The 15,612-nt window shown below is 38.3% G+C and overlaps 1 protein-coding gene across 2 annotated transcripts in view; it reads left to right on the forward strand.

Moving 5' to 3' along the window:
• LOC124613573 (MLX-interacting protein) overlaps positions 1–15,612 on the forward strand; it is a 403,061-nt gene that overhangs the window by 222,043 nt on the left and 165,406 nt on the right. For both annotated transcript variants that reach the window (XM_047142290.1, XM_047142297.1), the window contains exon 7: positions 8,498–8,665. In XM_047142290.1, the coding sequence (XP_046998246.1) occupies positions 8,498–8,665 (168 nt within the window). The remainder of the gene's footprint in view (positions 1–8,497; positions 8,666–15,612) is intronic.

The following is a 15,612-nucleotide window of genomic DNA, read 5'->3' on the forward strand; positions in this document are numbered from 1 at the left end:
GGGGTTGTGGAAGGATGGACGAGTATATTGTGTAGGTTCGGTGGACGGCGGAGTACCACTGTAGGAGGGGTGGGAAGGATAGTGGGCAGGACATTTCTGATTTCAGGGCATAATGAGAGGTAATCGAAACCCTGGCAGAGAATGTAATTCAGTTCCTCCAGTCCAGGATGGTACTAAGTTATGCTTCGCGTTCATGTTGTTTACAATATTATTAAAAAATTTATCTAGGCAATAACAGTAATATACTATTAACTACAGATCACAAGAGTCACTAAAGTTATGTGGAACAGTAATATGTGTATACTATTATACATATAGTAATGTACTGCAGCTAAACTAACATTAAAAATCAAAACTTTTATACCCAACAAATTAGGCTTAAGATTGTGTATGCGTGATATGTACTTAAAGTGTTTTGAAAGGAAATAAAGGAAGGAACTTAAAACCTTTAATTCCTCGATTAGATATGGCACTACTAAATGTATGTATAATGAAAATAACCTTAATACTTAAAGAAATGTCTTAAATTCGTATGTAGACCTATGTCCAAAGTACACGGAAACCAGCCCTTAGGTGTTTCTTTTCTTTTCTCCTTTTTTTTTTTTTAAATACATAAAAAACCCTAAATAGATAATGTAAAACAGAATCTAATTAACTTCGTTATGGTGTAATATTAACTTCATTGACAGTTATGGTAGAATTAATTACCAATCCTCACGAGCTTAATATTCAAGCTTGTGCGATCTGCACTAGTGCTGCCAACAGTGTTCAAATAAGGTAAGCACTTTATTAGCAAAAGTTTTATATTTTTCCTTCATGCCATGAGCACTGTAAACATCACTCTAGTGAATGTCTCTGAAGAGTGTCCTAAAATAATCAATTTTTGTCTTATTGATTACCCTCTTTAGTTCAGATTTAAGAGATTTTATATCCTGTTCAGTATTAACATTTAACAGAAGGAACTGCATGTCATGGTCTGAGAGGCCATGGACTATTTGTTTTGTAATATAATTTTGTTCTTTGGACTTTTCTATAAAAATATTATCAATGGCTGTTTGTGAGCAATTGGCTACCATAGTTGGGAACTTTACAGTGGGAATTAAGTTGAATGATAGTGTTACTAACTCAGATAAGTTCTTATTGGGAGAGTCTTTAAGGAAATCTACATCGAAGTCACCAGCAACCACTATTTCTTTGTTTTTGGTTGTTAAATGGGCCAGTACAGTTTCAAGGTTGTTTATGAACGGATTAAAGTTACCTGCAGGTGCTCGATACATACTTAATATTATGAATGATTTTTTTGTGAAATTCTGCTGTTGCACATGCTTCCGTATGCTGTTCTAGGCAAAATTTATGAATGTCTATTTTCTTAAATTTATGACAGTTCCTGATGAATGTGGCAACTCCTCCTTTCTCCATTTCTGTTCTACAAAAGTGAGATGCTAACCTAAATCTTGTAACGTTTAAAAGTTCTGTACCAGTGGTCACATGATGTTCAGAGGGGCAGAGTATGTCAGCTGGGTTTGAGGTCTCTAATTCATCTATGCAGATAATTAGTTCATTAATTTTATTTCTCAGGCCTTGAATATTTTGATGCAATAAAGACAGTTGACATTTCACATTGGCAGAGTTAAAATTGAGTTGAAATTTCTGTAGATTGTTGAAAATTCTTGACCAACAGCTGGTTATTCTGATGTAATAAGCTAGAATTATGTTTTCTGGTTTCTTTCTCAAACTGGAGGTTTGTCCCAATCCTAACCTCTCTTAAAACTTGGGTTTCTTTCTGTCCTTCCCAACCTAAAAAAAGTGTTTTGTCTGAACCCTACAACCACTGGCATTTTATCACTCATGACAGTGCCTCCCCCATTTAACTTTCCTGCTTTTTTCCCAGCCAGTTTACCCTTCCCTTTCCTGTTGAGGTGAAGGCCATGCCAAGTATAATCCCACCTATTGAGAGAATCAACAGGAACCACACCAATGTGTGATCTTGCACCCGACATAAGCAGCCGTTCCAACTCCAAATTAACTCTCCTGATAGAAGAGTTCAAATGAGGTCACTCATGGCGCCCAAGAACATATACAAACTCAACACTAGCATGCTTCGATGGTGATGCAATCTTTGCCAGGTCAAACTCTATATTGTCTCTGTCAATACTATTATCTGCCCACACACTATAACCACAGTGTCTTTCTTAGTGAAATCTTTGCAAATTGATCCTAAATCCTCTGTCACCTGCTCCAGACCAGCACTGGGTTTAAAAAAATTGGTGACCTGGTATTCTGATCCTAGTTCATCCTGCAAAAGTTGGCCAATGCATCTTCCTTGGGAACTACTTAACAACAACACTTTCTATCTCTTTCCTGATTTCCCTGCATTCTTATTTTTCAATTTTCTGCTGAAAGTTTGTTGTGCCCTGTCAACACCTGCAACTGCTTTAGGGTCACCAGCTTCTAAGTGAAACAACAGGTCAAATCTATTTTCCACATTCATCACGAAGCTGTCAGACAAAGTTCTAGGCCTGTTCCTCCAGTTGCCTGTTGCCACTTCCCACCTCTCTTTACCCTTCTCCCTCCTTAACCTGTCAAGATCTCCCCTGGCCTTGTCTAACTCAGCCTGAAGGGCGGTAGTTTTCCCCCTTGTGTTCTAATATCTTCCTATCTCTACTACTACACATCCTACAAAACCACTGATAAGTCTCATTTACTTCTGCTACTCCCACGCCACTACAGCCACCCACATGGAAAATCTACAGCACCCGTCACACCAATGCTCTGACCTAACAATTCTGTGGCAAGTCAAGCACTTTTCACTCATGATAAACGTTATTGTTGTTGTTGTTGTTGTTGTTGTGGTCTTCAGTCCTGAGACTGGTTTGATGCAGCTCTCCATGCTACTCTATCCTGTGCAAGCTTTTTCATCTCCCAGTACCTACTGCAACCTACATCCTTCTGAATCTGCTTGATGTATTCATCTCTTGGTCTCTCTCTACAATTTTTACCCTCCACGCTGCCCTCCAGTACTAAATTGGTGATCCCTTTGTACCGGGACTTTGAATTTCGCCGCGCTACACTCGTTCCCTCAGATAAAAATTATACTGGCGCAGCAGTATGAGCGCTCGACGGCAGAGAAAATACTAAAATTGTAACTTTTTTTGTTTTTCTATTCGTTTCTTTTTTGTCTCTCGAGAGCGGAAGCTTAAGGCAGACGTGATCTGATGAAGACGTAAAAAACTTATTAGCTAGTCTTGATCTGATTTTAATGTGTAGACATATTGTGGAAGTTATGAAATTCGGAGGATGGAAGTAGCAAAGTAAATTAAATTGCATTCAGTATCAAGATGATTTTCATTTGGATACATTAGAAATTCCTGGACAATGAAACTTATTGCAAAATTTTGGAGCAGACTTTTCACGCAGAAATGAAGGAGATTTTTGAAGACCAGGACACCGCACGAAAGAAGACTTGTTAACCTGGTAAAGGATGAACTCTTATCTACGCCATTTCCCCCTGTCAGTTACATTTTGTTATTCTCTGTTCTTTTTCAATAATTTTTGTAGTGGAAATTGGTTTAACTTTTGCTCAAAAACGCCACAAGGACCACCCCAACAATAGCTTTTCCGAATCACGAAGTCCGATAGCTTTTCTGTAATACTAAGTCCGATTTGCTTTTCATTCTTTCCCTTTTTCACGGTCATTTACAATTTTAAAACTCCCTTTTTATTCACCATTTTCTTCCCACCATTTTCAACCTTTTCTTTCTTTCTCTTTTTCTTTTTTATTAACCACTGCAACTAACCTGTCAAGATCTCCCCTGGCTTTGTCTAACTCAGCCTGAAGGGCGGCAGTTTTCCCCTCGTGTTTTAATATCTTCCTATCTCTACTACTACATATCCTACAAAACCATTGATGAGTCTCATTTACTTCTGCTACTCCCACGCCACTACAGCCACCCACATGGAAAATCTACAGCACCCGTACACCAAAGCTCTGACCTAACAGTTCTGTGGCAAGTCAAGCACTTTTCACTCATGATAAACGTTGTTGTTGTTGTTGTTGTTGTTGTTGTTGTTGTGGTCTTCAGTCCTGAGACTGGTTTGATGCAGCTCTCCATGCTACTCTATCCTGTGCAAGCTTCTTCATCTCCCAGTACCTACTGCAACCTACATCCTTCTGAATCTGCTTAGTGTATTCATCTCTTGGTCTCTCTCTACAATTTTTACCCTCCACACTGCCCTCCAGTACTAAATAGGTGATCCCTTGATGCCTCAGAACATGTCCGACCAACCGGTCCCTTCTTCTAGTCAAGTTGTGCCACAAACTTCTCTTCTCCCCAATCCTATTCAATACCTCCCCATTAGTTGTGTGATCTACCCATCTAATCTTCAGCGTTCTTCTGTAGCACCACATTTCGAAAGCTTCTGTTCTCTTCTTGTCCAAACTACTTATCGTCCATGTTTCGCTTCCATACAAGGCTACACTCCATACAAATACTTTCAGAAACGACTTCCTGACACTTAAATCAATACTCGATGTTAACAAATTTCTCTTCTTTAGAAACGCTTTCCTTGCCATTGCCAGTCTACATTTTATATCCTCTCTACTTCGACCATCATCAGTTATTTTGCTCCCCAAATAGCAAAACTCCTTTACTACTTTAAGGGTCTCATTTCCTAATCTAATTCCCTCGGCATCACCCGACTTAATTCGACTACATTCCATTATCCCCGTTTTGCTTTTGTTGATGTTGATCTTATACCCTCCTTTCAAGATACTATCCATTCCTTTCAACTGCTCTTCCAAGTCCTTTGCTGTCTGTTACAGAATCGCAATGTCATTGGTGAACCTCAAGGTTTTTATTTCTGCTCCATGGATTTTAATACCTACTCCAAATTTTTCTTTTGTTTCCTTCACTGCTTGCTCAATAACACTGGGGAGGGGCTACAACCCTGTCTCACTCCCTTCCCAACCACTGCTTCCCTTTCATGTCCCTCGACTGTTATAACTGCCATCTGGCTTCTGTACAAAATGTAAATAGCCTTTCGCTCCCTGTATTTTACCCCTGCCACCTTCAGAATTTGAAAGAGAGTATTCCAGTCAACATTGTCAAAAGCTTTCTCTAAGTCTATAAATGCTAGAAACGTAGGTTTGCCTTTCCTTAATCTAGCTTCTAAGATAAGTCGTAGGGTCAGTATTTCTACAGAATCCAAACTGATCTTCCCCAAGATAAACTTCTACTAGTTTTTCCATTCGTGTGTAAAGAATTCGCGTTAGTATTTTGCAGCCGTTAACTGATAGTTCGGTAATTTTCATAGCTGCCAACACTTTTTTTTTTGGAATTATTATAGTCTTTTTGAAGTCTGAGGGTAGTTCGCCTGTCTCATACATCTTGCTCACCAGATGGTACAGTTTTGTCAGGACTGGCCCTCCCAAGGGTGTCAGTAGTTCTAATGGAATGTTGTCTACTCCCGGGGCCTTGTTTCGACTCGGGTCTTTCAGTGCTCTGTCAAAGTCTTCACGCAGTGTCATATCTCCCATTTCATCTTCATCTACATCCTCTTCCATTTCCATACTATTGTCCTCTAGTACATCGCCCTTGTATAGACCCTCTATATACTCCGTCCACTCTTCTGCTTTCCCTTCATTGTTTAACTGGATTTCCATCTGAGCTCTTGATATTCATACAAGTGGTTCTCTTTTCTCCAAAGATCTCTTTAATTTTCCTGTAGGCAGTATCTATCTTACCCCTCGTGAGATAAGCCTCTACATCCTTACATTTGTCCCCTAGCCGTTTTGCACTTCCTGTCGATCTCATTTTTGAGACGTTTGTATTCCTTTTTGCCTGCTTCATTTACTGCATGTTTATATTTTCTCCTTTCATCAATCAAATTCAATATTTCTTCTGTTACCCAAGGATTTCTACTAGCCCTCGTCTTTTTACCTACTTGATCCTCTGCTGCCTTCACTACTTCACTCCTGAGAGCCACCCATTCTTCTTCTACTGTATTTCTTTCTCCCATTCCTGTCAATTGTTCCCTTATGCTCTCCCTGAAACTCTGTACAACCTCTGGTTTAGTCAGTTTATCCAGGTCCCATCTCCTTAAATTCCCACCTTTTTGCAGTTTCTTCAGTTTTAATCTACAGTTCATAACCAATAGATTGTGGTCAGAGTCCATATCTGCCCCTGGAAATGTCTTACAATTTAAAACCTGGTTCCTAAATCTCTGTCTTGCCATTATATAATCTATCTGAAACCTGTCAGTATCTCCAGGCTTTTTCCATGTATACAACCTTCTTTTATGGTTCTTGAACCAAGTGTTAGCTATGATTAAGTTGTGCTCTGTGCAAAATTCTACCAGGCGGCTTCCGCTTTCATTTCTTACCCCCAATCCATATTCACCTACTACGTTTCCTTCTCTCCCTTTTCCTACTACCGAATTCGTCACCCCGGACTATTAAATTTTCGTCTCCCTTCACTATCTGAATAATTTCTTTTATTTGATCATACATTTTTTCGTCATCTGCAGAGCTAGTTGGCATATAAACTTGTACTACTGTAGTAGTGTGGTCGTGTCTATCTTGGTCACAATAATGCGTTCGCTATGCTGTTTGTAGTAGCTTACCTGCACTCCTATTTTTTTTATTCATTATTAAACCTACTCCTGCATTACCCCTATTTGATTTTGTATTTATAACCCTGTATTTGTCTGACCAAAAGTCTTGTTCCTCCTGCCACCAAACTTCACTAATTCCCACTATATCTAATTTTAACCTATCCATTTCCCTTTTTAAATTTTCCAACCTATCAGCCCGATTAAGGGATCTGACATTCCACGCTCCGATCTGTAGAATGCCAGTTTTCTTTCTCCTGATAAAGATGTCCTCTTGAGTAGTCCCTGCCGGGGGATCTGAACAGGGGACTATTTTACTTCCAGAATATTTTACACAAGAGGATGATCTTTTCATGTTTTATGCTATATTACATAAAGCGAAATGAAATATTTCATGGTATGCTTAAAAAGCACACTAATACACCTATTTACCAAGTAATCAGTACTAAACTAAATGTTGTTGTAATCTAAAATAACTTATCTTTATGACTTGCGCTGGTCGCATGGCTTCAGGGCAATAGATTATTCGTTTGTTAAAATGTAGTGTGGAACTGAGGGGCTTAAACAATTCAACCCTAACTTCTGGTAGGCTTAGGCTGCCTTTAATTGAGCCCTGGAAAGAGGAATACCATGCCTTTTATTCTGCCACAAGTTGCCCAGCTGGTATTCTTCCGCAGTACCAAGTCAGCAGAAAATTCTTAAATTCCTTGCAACTGTTCCACTCCCAGCCCCATGGCTCATACGCCTCTACTGTGGGAGCTTTATTTTATATGAACATGTCTCATAGCCAGGTATGAAAGTGTGTTTGCAACACGAGCCCTCCACAGATACTCCCATTTCTTTGGCATAATCCAGTGATGAATATTATATGATAACAAAGACCAGGTATTTTTCACAATTTGATCTGTAGTATCGTATTCTATAGCCATTCTCCAGAGACACTCTTCCACATGGCGTACATCAACTGGCATCTATCTTAGGCACCTGCTCGATGTGTGGTAGAGAGGGGGAAGGACACCTTTCATATTGCCAAGCCTTACAGAGAGTCGCTGCAGATAGTTATTAATATAGTTGTATCATTGCCGAAGTATTGCTGCAGCAGAGTCAGGAGGATTGTACCTATAGCCATCCTGTGTGCCTCACATCAAGGCACCAGCAACTATACTGAATGTCATTGGCTGGCAACAGTTCGTGGAGGTGAATACCCAGAATAGTTCTAAACTGGGACATTTGATGTGGGACTTGTTATAATAAATCAGTAATAAAAACTACAACCTTTTTCACAATAATTCTGGTGTACTCATTTATAAGCAGCATCATGGCAGAGTTCATTCAACATTTCGCGTGTACTGTACACAATTTAGTCCAAGTATGGAATGGGAGTGAATTTAATCCCTTTTTGTGCTTGCCTCTTCTGTATGCAAAATGACCTGCCTTCAGTTTGGTTTTAAGAGCTCCCTTGCCTTGCTGGTCCACCTCCCCCACTGCTGTTCTATACATCTATGTTACTCACCTCCTCAACCTATTCCACCAAATACACCAACTTATTTCTAAGTCATTATTTTTCATTCCTTCTGGCACAAATTCTTACAAATGTTGTAAACGGGAAGCTTGATAAAAAATCTGGCGTCGGAATGTAACACTCAGAATCATGTCTTATCAGTATCTACAAGATGGTTTGCTGTACAGTGGGGTGAATTGGTAAATTAATGCCGAAGAAAAGTGTGGACATTGGAACTAAGGATATAATATTTCATCTTTGTATTATTAAGTGGAAATTAGCTAATGTTATCAATGTTTCTTTCGAATACCATCTCTTTCATAGCTCAAGTATCTATTTTCGTGAAATGTGCATTTTTTTTAATAGTCGCACTTCCTTCTGCTGCAGAGCTGCTGTCTTATTCTAAACTGCCAGCTGTGCCTGAGGAGAGTACTACATCCACAGTGTTCGATTCTGCAAGCAACACAAGTGGAGTGGATGTTTTGGCAGATCCTCTTGCTGGTATTCCCACTGCCACATACAGCTCTCAGCAGCAGGATCCAGTGTTCACCCAAGGTTTGTCCACAATTGTATTGTTATAAACATAAGTTGAGGTCATCATAAGGTACATCACATTAAATAGTGTATTCTGAGCTTTGAGAATTGAAATATTTTTATAAAGGGTGAAAGTGCTGAAGGGTAGGTTAAATCTCTCGATGTAGACCCAGAGGAATAGTTTAGCAGCTGTACAAAAAACACATGCCGATATTAGTGAAGTAGGCAACAAATTATATTAATTTGGTAAAGAGATAACAGGGCAGAAATTGTCACTTGTAGTGTGCCAGGAGCAGCAACTGAAATTAGTAATGGAACTCATTAATTTCAACAAGCTGCCACCGCAGCAGTTCATAATGGTGTGGTTTGCAGTTTGATTGCTCCTTGACTATCCAGATATTGACGTGTTGATCTTTCATGTATCACAGAAGTATGCATCTGTACTCTTGACCACCACTGGTGACTATTCGATCTTATCAAATATTCCCAGGTATTCTGCTTTGAATGAATTCCATGTAAAAATGTCATTAAATCATATGTGTAAAAATTAAGAGGAGTGTGATGTGCACAGAAAGGAAATGGTTGAGGGTTGACTAGCAGAGCTGAGAGTGAGAGAAGATAAAAAAAAAATTACAATGTGAAACAAGATGAGCAGTATACCAGTATAGAGTTTCAGTGTCTTAGTACTCGTGGAAAGTACAAATAAATAAATTCAGTACATAGTTCTATGGAAGATATAACTTGCTCACAGTGGTGTACAACTGTTGATTGTTGAAAAATACAGGCACTTTGGTTTCTGTCATTAGTCATGAGTTCAGAGACGATGCCACCAGAGATTTCAGAGTTACTAAAAAAGGGTTAGCTTGTATGTGTAAGTCATGTCCAGTGCTCTGTATTTATATGGTATTCACATTTTCTCTGTCATTTAATGGTCACAGACTCTCTCTCCCTACGTCTGTCAACATGCCACATTTCTGCATCTACACTCTGCTATCCACCTTACATTGTTGCAGCCTCTGTTCAACTCTTTTAGGAATATGGGAGGAACAGATGTTAGTGAGCCTCGATTAAATCTCTCCAAGCTGCACAATGGTTTCTTCCAGTGGCAGATGTGTCACAGGAATGAGATGAGCACTTAGTAAATGAACTCATGATGAAACGTGCAGCTTTTCTTTGAAACACTCATTTTTAATCATTTGTGGTAACAGTCCTCTTATGATGAGCTGTTCCTAAGAATCAGTTGAACAAGAGTGTCATAAAAATGTAGTCACAACAGAGTGTACTAACAAAAACAATACTTCTCATCACAGAACCACATATATTGAGAAATAGCAAAAAGTCAGAGATATTCCTCCAAAGAATAAACAGATAGTCTCTCATCCTCCCCACCCTAATCAACCTCTTAGAGGTCCGGCGGCACAGGACAACTGATGGTGTGCAGAGGATTATTGTTCTTATCCTGCTCATCTCTCCCTGGTAGTGCTCTCTCTGTTCTGGCCTCCTTCCAGTTGTGTCGTGGACGCATTTCCCCTTGTACTAGAACGTTGTCTCCAGGACAGAATTTTGAGTCATCGTAGTGGACATTTAAATTCATGGAACTTCCTCAGTTCCACAAATGTTCTTTCATCCAACATTTCCAAAAGCTGTCAGAGAGTTGCTGCCTCAGCCAAAATTCTTTTGCTAAGTTCGTTTTTGATGTAGGAATTGTCAAGAGTTCTCTCCAGTCAGTAAATGGGAAGGGGTCAGTGCATCTGCATCATCTCATTGTGTGACAGCCCTAGAGTTAACTGTAGCTTTAGTACTAATGAGGGTGGTGTTCAGTAATTCTTCACTGAGCCTTCCTCAGGCAACCGCTTATAGGTCTTGCCATCTTTCCCACCACGCTGCGCATGAGGCAATGATTTTCCATGTAATACCATGGTGGGCAAGAAAGTGGCAAGTTTTTGTGGTGGCCTTCCAATGCTGTGCTTGTTCTACATTTGCAAAATTTAATGTTTTCACATCCTTTTTTTGTGAGTCGTATGGGCTTGTCCATGTCTTCCAGTGAATCACTGGAGTGACTCGAGAAACTTATCTGTTGACAAGTGTGTACAGAGGTTGAGGTGCACTGCTTGTGCAGTAGCTCATACGATAGAGCAGTATGTGACTTGTGCATTTCTCTTCTGATTGTAGTGAATAATTGTCCAGCAAAGTATATCCCTGTTACAGCTAATGGTTAGGAGGCAAAACTTGTTCAAATGACAGTGGTGCTTCAATCTGTTGCACTCACAGTTTCTCCAGGATCTGAAATGACAACCAAAAGTGTAGGACTCTTTTGATTGCCTAATGAGCTCTGATTATCCAAAATTCAATTTGGAGTTTGGACCATAAAGAATGAGCACCAAAGTGATGAAAGGAAAAAGTGTGTCTCTCAAATAACAAATTGCTTGAAATGGTGGAAACCGTCAAGAAGCACTGGATGTTTTTGTTCCCCATCAAGGCTAGTGCAATGTTGTTGACCCTCTAGGCATATCAGTCCGTATTCCACGAAAAGGCTGTACCAGCAATGTTATACTCTCTTGGCAGTGGTAAGTTATTTTAAAGCATTTGGTGTTCTTCAGCAAAGGAGTCTCTCTGGACTACTCATATCCAAAACATTTGTATAGCTGATAGCTCAGTGGCTGTAACCTTTCTCGAAGATTTCTCCTTCTGACGAATGTTATGTAGAAAACAGTATGTCCATGCTGCAATATGAATGAGCCTCCAGTATGATCTGAATTCAGATAGGTTCATGAGGATAGTCACTGCAGATATCGACAGAACTTGGCTATGATTTTTCTTTGTCTTCTCTGCAGGATGTAGTCAGTGTACTGTCAAAGTATCAGATTGACCAACACTCAGGAGGGCAAGCAAGCCAAGGCAGTCCATGCCACAAAATTTGAAGGGGGCTTATTTGACATCCGAGGAGTCCTCATGAAAGATATCAGCAGAGTTGTCTTGTGCTGAGCAGTGTCTCCACTGTGTAAGAGTTATGTGAGTTTGTATCTCTGTTACATAATTACAAAAAAATTTCTTCCATCTGTTTGGATCACTAGCATCTGTCCACAATATTACACGAACGATTTTAAATTCTGCTGCATGACAGAAGTAATCAGATGTAACAAAGTAGTCAAGTTCCTATTATTGCCACTAAAAGTTCCAATTGTGGCAAGGTTACCTTCTTAATAGGAGCAAGTTTGTGCTTGCTACAAACTAAATGAGTCGGACGTTATTTTCTAAGTCTGTACAAATGTGCAGAGCTGCACCATATGTCCTGGAATAACAATTTTCTAACAAGAGGAACAGGGGAGAACTGTCCATGTGGTTCATAGATCCTAACTGTACACCGCAAGAACTGACTAGTGACTTGATCTTATGACGACTTTCTGGTAACTTCTCTGTGGTTGCTTCAGAAGTAATCATCCATGGTGTTCCAACCTACACCTAAAACTTGAGTCTGTGTGGGGGTTCTCACCCTTTGGATCTCCAGATAATTTTATGTTGTTTGGAGTTGGTAGCCCATTTTGATAAGGAGAGGCCGATTAGTTTCATTAGGACTACTAGTTCATAGTGTAGGTGATCACCGAATTACCACTTCCTACTGTGATCGTAAAGTCATCCATGTATGTATTCAGTTTGTAAGTGGCACCACAGTGGGAAATAATGTACACTTGGCAGCATGCTGTCTTAACGTTGCCGAGTGTAGAAATGGGCTACAGGTCAGCCCGAATGGGAGCTCGGTGAAGCATATTGTATTGCAATGTGTAAAATGTAAATGTAAACTGTGATTTATTAGTCTCATTACATACATTGTACAGATCATATGATCTGTTGTACAGGAAACACGTCAAGTTTAGCAAAAATATAATGTATAATGATTTACAGAAATTCTTTTGGCACTACTTTAAGAATAATGCCAGTAAATGCAACACTACAGTATTTACTATAAATTAACAGTTTACCGATTTCCTTTGTTGTACACAGACAACACTGCAATATTAGCTACAGATTTTTGTTGTTCAAAGTGTCAGACTATCTTCCATGAAATCTTCAGTGGTGTAGCAACATTTCTTAATTAAAATATTTTGGAGTAAACTTTTCAGTGAACGAAGGTCCATTGTTAACATGTTTCTTCCTTTTAATTTGTTACATATTTTTAGCCCCATGTACAGTGGTGTCCGAGCATAAAGATTTAAGTTTGCGAAAGAAATTTGAAGTTTTCGTTGTGACGAGTATCATAGCGATGCTTAAAACAAAACCTTCCGAGATTATGTTGATCATTGTATACAAAAATCAAAATTTCAAAAATGTGCAACAAAGTAATTGTTAGTATATTTAATTTCTTGAACAATGGGCTACATGACTTATTTTTGTGGGCAGCACACATTTCTAACGATTTGCTTCTGAATAATTAGTAGCCTTGTACTGCTTCTAGAGTTTCTCCAGAAAATTATCCCATACCGAATAACAGATTCAAAATAACTGTGGTAGACTGTCTTTCTTGTGGCACCAGATAAATAAACATTGCAAAAGCTAGGGAATTTAATTTATTTGCCAGGAAGTCTATATGTGCCTTCCAGTTTAAACTTTTATCAAGGTTTAGGCCCAAGAATTTCTCATGGCTCACTTCTGTCATCAGTTTATTATTATGGGCTATTTGTACAGGACATATTGTTGACACTTTAGAGACAAATTGCATCATCTGTGTCTTATGGACATTGAGCTTTAGTCAGTTTTTATGGAACCAGGATTCCAGTTTCCCCAGAACATTTTGTATACACTCTGGAATCTTGTCTATTGTATCATTTTCTATCTGGACTGAGGTATCATCTGTGAACAAGACTGAATGAGCATCAATATTTATTGGTAAATCATTTATATACAACAAGAACGTTCAAGGACCCAGTATTGAACCCTGTGGAACTCCTTGGGAAATTGTTTTCCATTTGGAGTGGTAGTTAACTGAATTTGATGTTAAAATAACTCTTTGTTTCCTTTCTGTCAGATAAGAGTTGAACCACTGTAATGCAGTATCTTCGATCCCATAGCTCTTCAGTTTGTGAAGTAATAATGAGTGGTTCACGAAGTCAAAGGCTTTCGTTAGATCACAGAATATTCCTGAGACTTTTGTACCCTGGTCTAGTGATGTGCTTATTTTTTCTGTAAATTCTCTGATGGCATTTATGGTGCTTTTTCCTCTTTTAAAGCCAAACTGATTTGTACAAATACTATCGTTTACTGTAAGGAAATTTTCTAGTTGTTTGCCACAAGTTTTTCAAATATTTTAGAAAAAATGGGAAGGAGAGAATAGGCCAGTAGTTTCCCATATCTTCTGGTGATCCCTTTTTAAATAATGGCTTAGTCTCTGCATATTTTAGGACATCTGGGAAAGATCCATGTTCAAAGGACTGGTTTACAATAATAGTCAGTAGGTATGAAATAATATGGCGTACTTCCTTGATTACCATGGAAGGTATTCCATCTCATCCAGCTGAATAATGATAATATTCTCTCTTCCACATCTTTCTGAGTGCGTTTTCTGATTTTTTAAAACAAATGTCATCTCTATGCCTGAAAATCATATTGTCCTGATGGGCTGCCATGCCTACATCAGATTTTGCTATATTGACAAAGAAATCATTGAAGCAGTTTGACATTGAAACATGATTTACAATAATATCAACATGAAACCTAATTTGAGAAATTTCTTGGTCTTTAACATTGACTCCCAACTCTGATTTCATAATAGACCAGACTGCCTTTATTTTATTTCTTTGTTTATGAATATACTATTTGCCAGTTTTTTTGCTGCCAGTATCACTTTTTTGAATATAGTCTTACAGCACTTAACATAAGTTACAAAATTAGGGTTTCTATTTACTTTGAGCTCATTGTGCAGCTGTTTTTTTTCTGGCACTTGAAATTTTCATACCTGGTGTAATCCAATTTTGTTTATTCCTGACTCTCTTTTGATAGGATTTTGGGAGAAATGTTTTATTGAATACACCCAAAAAACAATTTGGAAATTTATCAAAATTTTTATTGCTTGAATCACAGTGGTCTAAAGGCCAGCGTATAACCCTTCACATATCACAAAACAACTCCCTAAATTTTCTTTGCTAAAATTCCTTCTTATATAAGATTCAGATTCAGATTTTAGTTTCTCTGTTTTGGGGAACTATAGAAACAAAGCTGAGTGATCAGATATCCCCAGATCCTTGTATCATCAAACCGATAATTTGTAACGATATTATCTATGCAGGTTGCTCATAGTAAAGTTTAACTTGAAGCCAGATTTTTGGATTAAATCATGAAATTTTTCAATGTCACTGCTTTCAATTAATGTATTTAAGTTGAAGTCCCCTGCAGTCACAATTTTTTTTTTATTTTTTTTTTTTAATTTTTTTATTTTTTTTTTATTTTTTATTTTTTAGTTTATCTAAGTGATATTGAAATTTTTCTAAGAACAATTTAGTAGCAGAACTCCCACTAATTTTGTAAATTGATATTATCACAGTATTTAAATCACACAGCTCTACACAACAGCTTTCAAAAATACATTCTTCATTTAGATAACTAAAATCTTCTTTCACTTTAAAGTGTTTAAGGAGGAATGCAGTAAGATACAGGAGCCCCCACGAGATTTGTTTTTCTACAAAAGCTGCTGGCAAGTTTGAAATTACTAATTTTATTTAGAACGTCTACACATTCTTGCATTATCCATCATTTGAAGATATCCTGTTTTCTTCTGGATAATTATGAACCAGAAGAATGTGATGAAGTCTTTGTCTTCTTCATGCAAGATCAATCGAAAGAATGCCTGTGTGATGTCCATGACAATAGCAATGGAATGTAGTCTGAATCACAGTAACATTCCTAAGGTCTCAAGTAGTAGATTCGGTGCTGCCTCAAGCATCTCGTTCAGAGGAGAGGAATTGCTTTTGTGAGAC

The sequence above is a fragment of the Schistocerca americana genome, chromosome 1 (genome assembly GCF_021461395.2).
Source record: "Schistocerca americana isolate TAMUIC-IGC-003095 chromosome 1, iqSchAmer2.1, whole genome shotgun sequence".
NCBI lineage: Eukaryota > Metazoa > Arthropoda > Insecta > Orthoptera > Acrididae > Schistocerca > Schistocerca americana.